Source organism: Mustela nigripes, chromosome 8 (genome assembly GCF_022355385.1).
Source record: "Mustela nigripes isolate SB6536 chromosome 8, MUSNIG.SB6536, whole genome shotgun sequence".
Lineage (NCBI taxonomy): Eukaryota > Metazoa > Chordata > Mammalia > Carnivora > Mustelidae > Mustela > Mustela nigripes.
Genome location: NC_081564.1, coordinates 39,738,134 through 39,751,172, shown reverse-complemented (window position 1 = coordinate 39,751,172; position 13,039 = coordinate 39,738,134). Strand labels below are relative to the sequence as shown.

Sequence of the window (13,039 nt, the reverse complement as noted above, 5' to 3'; positions counted from 1 at the left end):
CCCTTTCATATAGCAGATGCTTTCTTACATGACTGGTGAATTGCTTATATTTATCATAGGACATTTGAAAGCTTTTATTTCATTTAGGATGATGATGGGAATTTTTAGACTTTCTCTCTTAGGCAGTCTAAATTCCCCAAAGTAGAGCCTTCTTGTCTTCTGCTAGGAGGGTAAACACCTGGCTGCCAGCATTTTGGGAGCAAGCTGGGGAAGGCTCTTGGGGGTCTCAAACTACCGTATAATCTTTCAGTTGGTATTTTCAGCAAACTGTGACACTTTTAGTAGTGCTTTGTCCCTCAATTCTTAGCCCTACCCTCACCTTCCTCAGAGAATACACTACTATTTGTTGCTGGAGCTGAGGAAGGCAGTTGACTGGTTTTTTGTATTGAGGGGTGGAGATCTAGGGAACTCTTTTCTCTTTTGAAGATTTATTTTAGAAAGTGCAAGAGAGAGCACAAATGGGGGAGGAGCAGAAGAAGAAACAGAATTTTAAGCAGATTGCACTGAGTGTGGAGCCTGACATGGGACTGGATCTCACAACCCTGAGATCAAGACCTGAGCAGATCATGAGTTGGACACTTAACCAACTAATCCACCCAACCACCCTACCACATTTTTTAGTAGCTGAAGAACATATACCATAGTATAGACATGCTATAGCTGAAGCAATTTTCTGTTAATGTATATTTCGATCATTTCCAGTTTTTTGCTATTACAAACCATGTTTCTATATGGAAAAATTTTATGGTGCTTTGTGTACATGTGCTAGAAATTCTCTAGGATGGATAAGAAGTAGAATTGCCAAGGTGACAAGTGTGTGCCTTAACATTTTAAATATATTTGCTCTTCCAAAAGGTTGTACCAGGGAATCCTCATCAACAGACCATGAGAGTTGTGGTTTCCTTGTGCCCATTCCTGGCCAGCGTCTGTATTTATCCTGGGTGGTGGTCAGATTATTCACTTATTAGATTTTGCACCTCTTCTCACCTTTCTTGGACTCTCTCTGTCATCTGTGAAAACCTATTCATTTGCGGTGCCCATTTTAATAGTTTAAAGCTGTGGTTCTCAAATTTGACTTTCTATCTGAATCACCTGGAGAGCTTTTTAAGACACTGGTCTGTAGGGATCACTCCCAGAGTTTCTGGGTTTGAGTGAGCCCTAGAATACACATTTTTAATTTCTCAGGGGATGGCTGAAACTGTTTGACTAGAGGCCACGCTTTAAGAATAGCTAGTGTAGGGGCGCCTGGGTGGCTCAGTGGGTTAAAGCCTCTGCCTTCAGCTCGGGTCTTGATCCCAGGGTTCTGGGATAGAGCCCCACATCAGGCTCTCTGCTCAGCAGGGAGCGTGCTTCCTCCTTCTCTCTCTCTGCCTGTCTCTCTGCCTACTTGTGACCTCTGTCTGCCAAATAAATAAATAAAATCTTAAAAAAAAAAAAAGAATAGCTGGTTTATAGAAGGTTTTTATGTATTCTGGATTTTAATCCCTTGTTGCATATGTTGTACATATTTTCTCCTATGGAGCATCTCTTTTAACTTTGTGTATTTTAACCAATAAGATATTTTAAATTTTATCAAATATATTCTTTCATAGCTCTTGAATACAGTAGTCCACCTTGTATACAGTGGATATGTTATAAGACCACTCCCAGTGGTTTTCTTGAAACTGCAGATGTTACCAAATCCTATATATACTGTTTTTCCTCTCTATATGCATACCTATAATGAAATTTAATTTACAAATTAGGGACAGTAAGATATTAACAATAAAATAGAACAATTATAACAATATACAATCTTTTTCTTTCTTAAAATATCTTATTGTACTACTATACTCACTCTTGTGATGATGCGAACTGATAATATGCCTATGTGGTAAGATGAAGTGAGGTCAATGACCTCAGAATGGTAACATAGTTTTAGGCTTCTGTTGACCTTTTGACAGTATATCAGAAATAGGATCATCTGCCTCCAGACTACAATTAGTCACAGATAAGGTGGGGACGGGGTGATATTGTGTTTTGCCTTAGTTTTTCCTATGATAATGTTATAGACTTTTTATTCTAATAATTTCATAATGTAAAAAATTTTTTTTCTACCTCTGGAATTTTACTTTTATGAATAGTGAGATAAAGATCTAACTTTTCCCAAGTGGCTTATAGTTATGATTTATAATAGCTTTTTAAAGATTTAAAATGCCATCTTTATTATAGTTTAGTTTCCTGTATATAAAATATGGCTGTTTCTGAGCTATAATGAATTTGATTATCATGTTTACTTTTTTTTTTTTGTTAAGAGGGTAAACCAGAGAAGTTTTCATTTGGTCTTATGGATCCTCCTTTTCGTGTTGGAGTCCCATTCAATATCCCTCTGGAATTTCAGGATGAATTTGGTCATACTAGTCAACTAGGAAGTGATATTCAGCCAGTTTTTGAAGCAAGGTAATCTGAAGGATCAACCTATATGTGACTTTTCATATTTACTGAGCATTCAGTCTTCTTTTTTTAGCTTAAATTATTTATATGTTTAACTTCACATGTATCATTTAAAGTGTTTAGTGTATTTCATAATATCTGGGGCTTTTAGTTAGCCCGAGCTATGCTTTGTGACTACAGTGTCATATATAAAGTGCTTCACTAAAGTTTACGTTTTGACTGAATATACTGTGAAAGTTAAGGTGAGACTGATAATTCTGTCTTACTCTGGTTGTTTTTTTTGTTGTTGTTTTTTGGGGGTTTTTTTTTGGCAGTACTATATAAAATTATGGCTACTTAAACTTTGTGGTACTGGTCACTCTAATAGGTTTTAAACCTGGTAATACAATTTATTTTTATTTGTTTTTAAAACCATAACAATAAAGTTTATGATTTCCATGAAAGTTTGGGTCTTTCCATAGAATTTACCTTTATTTAATAGTTCTTTACAATACTGTGATTGGCTTATGTTAAGAAATAACTCTGAGAAACTTAACAGTGTGTTTGGTGGTATGATTGAGGATGTTCACTATTTCCCCCTTAATCTTTTTAAGGTGCCTTGGGGGAAATTCTTTCTCATTCTCAAGAGCATGAATCCTAAGTGTTTCTTTTTTACATTAGCTGCCAAATTGGTCATTTTGAGCCCACTTTTTATGTATGTTTTCTTCTGTTGTATCTATGTACTTTCCCCCCTCATGTTGTAATTGCTCACTTTTTGTTCTTTTTTAAAGGGTCTGTCTAACAATCTTACAATTGTAATTTTTCACTCTTTTTTTTTTTTTTTTGGTAATTTTTCACTCTTAATCATCTGATCATGTGCTGTATTCCAGGCATTTGCTAGCTAGACATACACAAGTGAATAAGAACATAGTATTTGTCTTCTAGAAGCTCACAGATTAGTGAGATACTTTAGTGGTTAGATTTGTAGCATGGTTAAGTTCTTGAAAAACAATATATAGTTATAAAAAGAATTCAAAATGAGTTTTTTAGTTCTATGTTCTCTTAAGTTGTAAAAAGTGATTATCTTTTGACCTGTTGCATACATTTGAATATTAAAGAGTAATGCAAGAGTTGAACACTTAAATGTGTTTGTTTAAAAATAAAACCCTAGAAGTAATCCTTCTAGTCAAAAGTGGAAAAATATTAGTGCATTATATGACACCTATTATTGATTATAACTCCATCATCCTATCCTTGATAGGATATTCTTATAGGAGAAGTCTCTGTCACATATACATGTTTATATTTTGGGTTTTGAACTTAATTAAAAAAAAATCCTGGTGGCATGGCCATGTGAATTTGTCTTCAACAAAGACCATTTTCTTAGTGGGGTTTTTTGTTGTTTTTGTTTTTCAATGTTATGTGAATTTAAAAAAATCATTCATGCATGAAGCTTTAAAGAGTCAAGTAGCGTGGTAAGGCTTATTGTAAAAAAAGTTTCTCCTCCTCCTGTCCTCTGTACCCCACCTACAGTCCACTTCTCAGAGAACCCCTTTCGACTTTCTTACTTGAATCTACTGGTAACTATTGCCATATATCTAAATTTTACATTGCTGTTTCTTCATTCTTCAGTTTTAGGTGTTATCTCTTGACTTAATGGTTGTAGACAATTACATATTCTCTTAATACCACTTCTGTTCCAAGTAAGCTTCCTTCCTGTTCCTCTGTTCCTTGATAAAAGTTATATTGTGGGTTGGTCAGTATTTAGAACTTGCTTTATTGCTCTTTATAAATACTAGTCGCTTTATTGTATAACTTTGTTGCTACTACACTTTTTTTTTGCTAAATTGCTAAATTAACCTGTAAACTCTGCCAAATTGGTCTCTTCTCAAGATGTTTTGAGTGCATAGATAATCTATCAGTTTCATATTTTTGGAAACCTCTCCCTTGGAGCTTGTGATGTGCTACAGTTTGTACTGATTTTTCTGTTTGTTAGTTTTGTTTTTGGTTGTTGTAGTTGGCATTCTGTGATCTTTCTTCACCTTCATCCTGGGGATTCCCTCTGTCTTTTGTGTTAGGAAAATAAATAAAAACCTACCCTCAACTTTGAAAACTTCTTCAGAATTTAAGAGAAAGAAAACAGTTTTACTATTGACTAAACATTAAACCAGAATGTGATTATCATGGGCAATCCAATACAGAGACTGCAAAGACTGAAGGAAATCTTACTCCTCTATATGGATAAATGGCTAGCACTCATTACATTCATTTTGAAAGATTAAATGGCTAAGTATCATTGTCACTGCTTGTGGGATTTGCAAGTTGGAGTCAGCCGACTGGAAGTTAGGCCCAGGAAACTAGGAGATAGGGCTGTACATTTTTTGATGATTACAATGCAGAGATATGGCTCTCAGGGCCCTAAAGAAATATTCCTTATTTGTGAGTCTTTTATGTGGCGTATTTTATTTGGCATTTAACTTTATATGGCTCTCCAGTTTTTTTGAAAGAATCCCACGTTTCTTCTCTTTTTGCTGAACACATCCTTGACTAGGTTCCTATGATGGAGTCCATGTGAGAGAAAGTTATTGCTCCAAAAATGCCTCATTTCTACTTGATTGAATTGAAAGTTGAACGCTATTTTCCTCAAAATTATGAAAGCATTGTTCTGTTTTTGCTTTCCTCAAAATTATGAATGCATTGCTCCATTTTTGCTTTTTAGCTTCTACTTCTGCTGATTAAATTTAAAATCACTTTCATTAATTTTCATTTTTGTGTTTTCTCTCTGAAGTTTATAGGATCTACTTTTAATTCTCAGCATGCAAAATTTTTTTTTTTTAAAGATTATTTATTTATTTATTTGACAGACAGAGATCACAAGTAGGCAGAGAGAGAGGAGGAAGCAGGCTCCCCGCTGAGCAGAGAGCCCAATGTAGGACTTGATCCCAGGACCCTGAGACCATGACCTGAGCCGAAGGCAGCAGCTTAACCCATTGAGCCATCCAGGCGCCCCTGCAAAATTTTATAGTAATCTTTGCATAGATCTCTACATTATTTTAAGTATTTTATTCTCTACTTTCCACCATTACTGTTTGCCCTTCCTGAGATCCTTATTTTTTGGCACTGAACCTTCTGAAGTGCTTCTTTGATTTTCCTAATTTTTCTTTTTGTGTTCCTGCTTTCCTTTCTGATAGATTTTTTTCAGCTTTATCTTTACAACCTTTCCATTGAGTTTTTCTTTGCTGCTCTATTTTTTTTTTTTTTTAAGATTTTATTTATTTATTTGTCAGCAAGAGTGCACACGAGCAGGGGAGCGGCGGGCAGAGGGAGATGCAGGCTCCCTGCTGAGCAAGGAGCCTTATGGGGAGCTCAATCCCTGGACCCTGGGGCCCTGAACTGAGCTAAAGGCTCAGGTTGTTGCTGAACTGATTGAGCCACCCAAGCATCTCTCCTCACTGCCCCGTTTTTAATATCCAAGTGTTTTTCTTGGTTTTATGAACTTTTTTTTGTAGATCTTGTTCTTTTGTGAATGTGTAATACATTTTTTCACTGAAAGTGGTAGTTCTTTGTGTTTTGTTTTTTTAAAGTTTACATGCACAGGAAATTTTTATTTCTCCAACTTAGATGCTTTTTGTTTGTTAGGTTTTTTTTGGTCTCTTCAGAAACCTGGTAATTTTTGGTCATCTGCTGATAACTGAATGGCTAACATGCAGATAAGGAAACTCAGAATGTGGGAGAAGCTGTTGACTAAACTCCACTGCAGGATGATATATGTCTGTAATGCTTTATTGGAGGGTCTTTTTTCTTGGGGTAGGCAGTTTTCTCCAATATTTATTTGGAAATAATTTTATTTTCTTGCATGATTGGGAACAGTTTGGCAGTCCAGTTTCCTAGTCAGTCCAGGAACCAGGTTGGGGTGGAAATAGGGCTGGGAATGGCATATGAGAAGGTAACACATTTGTAACTTATAGGGCTGGGAAGATTATTCCTTCTATTCTTTTTAGGATTTTACCCTATCTTTAAATTTATCTGCTACTCCCTAGTTTGGATTTTCTCTGCTTTAGCCTTTTCAGAGATTAATCTTCTAGTCAGCTGCCAGAGGCCAAGAGAAGAGATCTGGGGATCCAGATTTTCATTATTCTTATTTTCCACCTTTCTGTTTGCCCATACTTCTAGAGGCATGTAATACCACCAGTGCCAGAGAGGTGCATAGGAATTCTGGGCCACAGATTGATTTCCAGCTTTTTCCTTTCCTGTTTTAGGGTGCAGTTTTCTTGGCAGACTACTAAGTCCTGTTTTCTAGCAGATAAGTTTTGTTGTCCTTGTCTCTTTTTCCTTTCCTTCTATTTCTTAGTCTTTAATAGTAAATGAAAGAAATCCATTTGTTCTTAAATTAGAGATGTAAGAGATAGTGAATGCAGATGTGTATATTTAATGTCCATTTTCCCCAGGGATTCTGTTTTATCTTACACATCATTCATAGCTTTTTTTCAAACAAGACATGCCGTTTAATTTTTATGATTTATTCATATAATACTTATAAATACTTAAACTCCATTCTTCAGAAAAATTTGGCTTTGTCTCCCCCACAGTGTATCTTTTACTTTTATTCCTACTCATCTTACTCCTTGACAGGGGTAAAATGTTTATACTGTAATGACCTACATGTAGTCAAAGGCTATTTAGGGATGAAGTTGCTCATGATAATAGATTAGGGAATCTTAGTGTGTATTCTAATGAGTTTATATCATAAGGCTGTACTTGATTTTTTGGACTTTAATAAAATTGCTTTTCAGTTTAATAAGTGTCAGAAACTCTCTAATATCTTACTGGATGAAAGATTTGAAAAAAAAAAAAAAAATTACGTGGCGAAGTCTGAAGATCTCCCTAAACCTGGCCTATTTGGATATTTCCTTTTCTTGAACTGTATACATGGTCTAGCATTTTATTATTTCCTGCCTTGTATCTTATTTAATAAATGAAGTTTTACATTTTAAATTTATCATTTACAGTGTTTGGCGCTGTGCTATCACATGGATCATTTTTTTTTGTAAAAGAAGTTCTTGGGAATTTGCTCCTATTATTTATTCTTTTTTTAAAAAATACTATTTTATTAGAAAAATGATTTAAACATGAGAATGGCATATGAGAAGGTAACACATTTGTAACTTATTTATAGGTAATGAAGGAAAAATTTAAAAAATAATTTGTTTTTTCCAGTGGTTTATCTTTACATTATGAAGAAATAACCAAAGGACCGAATTGTGTGATTCGAGGTGTTACAGCTAAGGGCCCTGTAAACTCTTGTCAGGGCAAGGTGAGCATTGTACATAAATGTTTTAATACATGCTTATTTCCTATATGGTAAAAATGAAATGAAGAATTTAAAATTGGATGACGTATTTTTGTACCAGGATGACAATATGAGGTTGGGGTTCATTAATCAGGATCATGTCACTAAACTTCTGTAAATCTCTAGGGGATACTAGCATGTTTGCTACTTTGTAACATTTATAAATTAAATATTTTTTAAGTGTCTTCATCTTCATTCCAGTCTTCATATTCAGAGTCATTTAACAGCGGTTACCCCAGTACTAGGTTTCTTTTTTTCCTCCAACTTTTAAAAATTTTTGAATATTGTTTTTAGAACACAAAATTATGAGAAACTTTAGCTCACATTTATGAACATACTGGGTCTGGTATTTGGATAAAGGAAAGTGTTTTGGCGGATGAAGTTAGTGAAGGTAAAAATACAAATTCCAATAAGGTGATTTTCAATCAGGTATATAAAGTAGCTAGTAGATTTACTTGACTAAAGGGAATATTATGACAAATAACAAGTAATATATAACTTTTCTTCATGGCACCATTAACCTATAAGATATATTCAAAATTCTTCTATCAAAATGTTATTTAATTAAAAATAGAGCATGTGAGTTTGAGTACTCTATGTTGCACTGCATTGTACAATGAAATCAATTTAAAAGTCAAGTTCTGTACATCTTTCTGAATTCAGAGTTTCCTGGAAGAAGAACTTGAAATTCAGGAAAATTTGACTTTAGTAGTATAAGCTTACTAAAAAACTAAAATGATTTCTATATTTTTAAAAAAAACTTTCTTGAAGTAACTTTATATTTACAGAAGAATTGGAAAGGTAGATAGTATTTAGAGTTAGCATATACTCTGTATACAGCTTCCCCTATTAATATCTTATATAACTACCAAGTGTTTATCCAAAGTAAGAAATTAACATTGGTACAATACTATTAACAATACTATGGACTTTATTCACATTTCACCAGTTTTTTCTAATTAGTTTTCAATTCCAGGATCAAATCCAGAATACCACACACAGTGCATTAGAGATTTCTAGATTTTTGGTATTTTATACTTCACTATTTGCCATATTTTTTATAATGCCCATCTTGATTCTGATTATTCAGAGGTTATCTTTTTTAATTTGAAGAGGCTATTATCTGTAAAGAAGCAATAGGAGTCATTTTTTTCATCTATATCTCTTACATCAATGATCCTGTTTCTCAGTATAAATTTACTGAATAGATTTTTTTAATGTTATGTAAATGAAAAGCAAAAATAAATCAGAATTGAGTTGTTAAACTACTGAGGTATTTAGGACTTGGATTTAATTAAAATAATTTTTTTCAACAGAATTTTAATTTGAAGGTTATTCTGCCGGGCTTAAAAGAAGACACACAGATTTTAAAAATTAGATTACTACCAGGTAATATTTTAAGAAATATTCCTAATATTTACCTATAAAATAATATTCTTATTATAAAATATAAAATGAAGTGTTTTTTGGCTTGGTTATGGTATTAGTCTTCAAAATACATTTGAATGTCAAATAAAGCACTGACAAATGACTGATTAAAAAAACAGGAAAATATATAGGAAGACATTAGTGAAGTTCTCAAGTAATCGGGAGAAAAATATGAATGTTGAGAATGTATTTGGGAATAACTCTAGAGATACACTAATTTGGCTTATATTAGAACTGGTATAAGTATCTTCTGTGGTGTAACTAAATGTTTTTTATCTTAAAAGTTTCTCATGCATTTATGTTGTTAACTTGATAATGACTTACCAACTTCCTAATGAAGTTACATTAAAGTAACTCGTCGTAGGAAATGCTAATTAAGAGAGGCAGTCTGTCATATAAGTTCAAAGAATACAGTCTTCTATTCTGTCTTCTGGGTTTGAATGTAAGCTCTGACACTTAAGAGCTAGGTAAACTTGTCCTATACCTCTGTTTCCTCATGTGTACAATGAAAGAAATATCTACTTTGTCACAGTTGTTGTGAGGATTGAATGAGTTAATATAAGCAAACCCTCACTTTGCAAGATTCTGTGGCAACTGAATGGAGAAGAACACAGTTCCAATATGCATGAGTTCTCGTTAACATAGTACTGTGCTAAGTGATAACTGCATGTATTTGTAAAATACAACAGTGTTGGTACTTCACTTTTGGCTCTGTTATTAATAATACTGTAATCATACCTTTGTCCACATATGACCTTTTATACTGTTTTTGAATGAAAAGAAACATACTTGCTATGTCCTTTCACAAATTTAAGTTGTTTTGGTTTCCCTCAAGCACAAAATGATAAAGATGTCAAAATTAGCACATTGGTAGAAGTATACAAATAAAATTATTAGGGCACCTGGATGGCTCAGTTAGAAGAGCATGTGGTTCTTTATCTTGGGGTCATGAGTTTGAGCCCGCCATTGATTGTAGAGATTACTTACATACATACTTAAACACACAGAGAAACAAACTTACTTTAAAAAATTGTTACATACTAAAAAACACAATGCTTTTATTTTAGAGGTTAGCTAAAAGGTACAGATTTGAGAAGTGAAATTCTTAATAACCAGGTAGTTTGACATTGTTTTGAATTTGAGAATGAAAATGGTAAAGTAGGAGGTAACATGATGTAATGATAATGGTCAAGAAGTTTCAGATTTCTCAGGACATTAACCTGAACCTGCCACTTCCGAGTCATGTAACCCGGGCAAGTAGCTTAATCTCTCTGGATTCCAGTTTCCTCATTTACCAAATGAGGATAATAATATTACCCTCTTCATTAAGATCATTGTGAAGATTATAAAGATAGTGCTTAAAACTTAACTTAAAAAAGGTTAATATTGTAACAATGATTTGTAACTTTACTTTTTGTTTTCTACATATATATATATGAAACTAATGCATTAAAAATCAATTATTCAAAAATATTGCTTGGAATATGATAAAAAATAAACAATAACTAATGTTACTATAAAGTGTTTTCAGTAACTATTCTTTGTGAATTTTTAGCAAAAATTGTATTTAAAAATATCAGTGCTTTTAGAGCACGTCAAGTCAACTTGCTACAAAAGTGTGAACTCCGATTAATCTTAGAGGAAACTTGGGCTTACAACATCAAAGTAGTGGGCAATCAAACAAGTAAATTACCTGGTTATATCATTACATGAACTGATCCTTTGAACACTATTACCCAAAATTTGTGTTTTTTCTTAACATGATTTTGAGAAATCAGTCGTTGTGTAAAGTTAAAGTGAATTAAAAAAAAGTATTTTTAAGAACTTTGCTTTTTGAATCTTCTTTCCAGGATCTTTTAAGGTTTTACACCTTTAGGTGATTTTCTAGCATTAGTTACCATTCCATTATGTTATAGCTTGTTGGGTAAAGCTAAGTTAAGACATCAAACATTTTATACGGTTGAGACAACTCTGGTTGTTTATAGAATCTGCATTTTGGGGATAGAAATAATTAAAACATGGATATTCCTTTTTTTTTTTCCCCCCTTAGCTTTAAGATACTAAAACTTAAAATGTTAAAGGCTTTTTTTTTTTTTTTTTTCCTATTTCAATATTTCAGTCTTAGAAACTTGAATCTGTATTTCATTCTATAATTCTCTGGTAGGTCCCCCTCATCGATTGAAAGTGAAACCTGATTCTGAAATTTTAGTTATAGAAAATGGAACAGCTTTCCCATTTCAGGTAGAAGTTTTGGATGAATCAGACAATATAACAACACAGCCAAAATTGATTGTTCATTGTAAGGTAAGCTATTGTAAGATAAAATGTAGGTTTTATTTTGAGTAGCATGGTAGTAAAAGAACATAACTATCTCTTTTAGCTACTTTATAGTGAGACTTGTAGTGTATTTTAATCTTTAATGATTATTTCGTGGAGAAACTTTTGGGTACTTCATTCTGTACTTTTTGGCCAAAAGGCATCACCTATTCCAGGTTTCGTAGAGAAATTTATAGACAAAACATTCCTCCTCTACTTTCTTGACGCATTCTCCTCAATTGAGGTGAAGTATTTAATTTATGAATAGAATGATAGAAATGTCTTTTAGGGTTAAGGATGCGTAGACAAATAAAGGTTGTAAGTAAAAGCACAAAAAGAAAAAACTGAAATAGGTCAAGTTAAAAAAAAATGGTTGAGGAAGTTGGTATTTTAGAAGTCATAAATTTTAGAATCATAAAAAATTACTCTTCATTCAGAAATTGTCTAGAATATTGGTGAATTCTGTTTTACCTTTTCCTGTTTATAGCCAGAAGTAGTAGTTGTAGTGGATTATTTGAAAATTTAAACAAATTATTGAATAATTTGTTACATTTGATTGGAGTCTTAAATTACTTTGTATGTTTTCAAAAGTTTTTAGGTGCTCCAAACCTTCCAGTCTACGTTGTAGATTGCAGCAGTTCTGGAACCAGTATTTTAACAGGAGCTGCTATTCAAGTACAGAACATTAAAAAAGACCAGACTCTTAAAGCAAAAATTGAAATACCTGTAAGTTGTTTTATTCATTGATATTATATTGTTTTCATACAAATATTTCATAACAGCTTTATAGTATTTTATGTAACATTTGACTTTTAAAAAATGAGGTATCTTTGATTCTTTTAGCTAAAATGAAAAAAAAAAGCAACATGAAATGGCATAGTAACATATGGTATTAGTAATTTTCTTAATTAACCCTTTTATAGGGGCACCTAGGTGACTCAGTTGGTTAAGTGTCCAGCTCTTGGTTTTGGCTCAGATTTTTTTTTTTTAATTTATTTTTTATTTATTTTCAGCACAATAGTATTCATTATTTTTGCACCACACCCAGTGCTCCATGCAATCTGTGCCCTCTATAATATCCACCACCTGGTACCCCAACCTCCCACCCCCCGCCCCTTCAAAACCCTCAGATTGTTTTTCAGAGTCCATAGTCTCTCATGGTTCACCTCCCCTTCCAATTTCCCCCAACTCCCTTCTCTCTAACACCCCATGTCCTCCATGCTATTTGTTATGCTCCACAAATAAGTGAACCATATGATAATTGACTCTCTCTACTTGACTTATTTCACTCAGCATAATCTCTTCCAGTCCTGTCCATGCTGCTACAAAAGTTGGGTATTCATCCTTTTTGATGGAGGCATAATACTCCATAGTTTATATGGACCACATCTTCCTTATCCATTCGTCCGTTAAAGGGCATCTTGGTTCTTTCCACAGTTTGGCGACCATGGCCATTGCTGCTATAAACATGGGGGTACAGATGGCCCTTCTTTTCACTACATCTGTATCTTTGGGGTAAATACCCAGTCGTGC

At 33.4% G+C, this 13,039-nt stretch overlaps 1 protein-coding gene across 2 annotated transcripts in view; it reads left to right on the top strand.

Annotated features, from left to right (window-relative positions):
- SMCHD1 (structural maintenance of chromosomes flexible hinge domain containing 1) overlaps positions 1-13,039 on the top strand; it is a 147,081-nt gene that overhangs the window by 58,249 nt on the left and 75,793 nt on the right. For both annotated transcript variants that reach the window (XM_059409297.1, XM_059409296.1), the window contains 5 exons: positions 2,295-2,439; positions 7,630-7,726; positions 9,079-9,151; positions 11,355-11,494; positions 12,098-12,232. In XM_059409297.1, the coding sequence (XP_059265280.1) occupies positions 2,295-2,439; positions 7,630-7,726; positions 9,079-9,151; positions 11,355-11,494; positions 12,098-12,232 (590 nt within the window). The remainder of the gene's footprint in view (positions 1-2,294; positions 2,440-7,629; positions 7,727-9,078; positions 9,152-11,354; positions 11,495-12,097; positions 12,233-13,039) is intronic.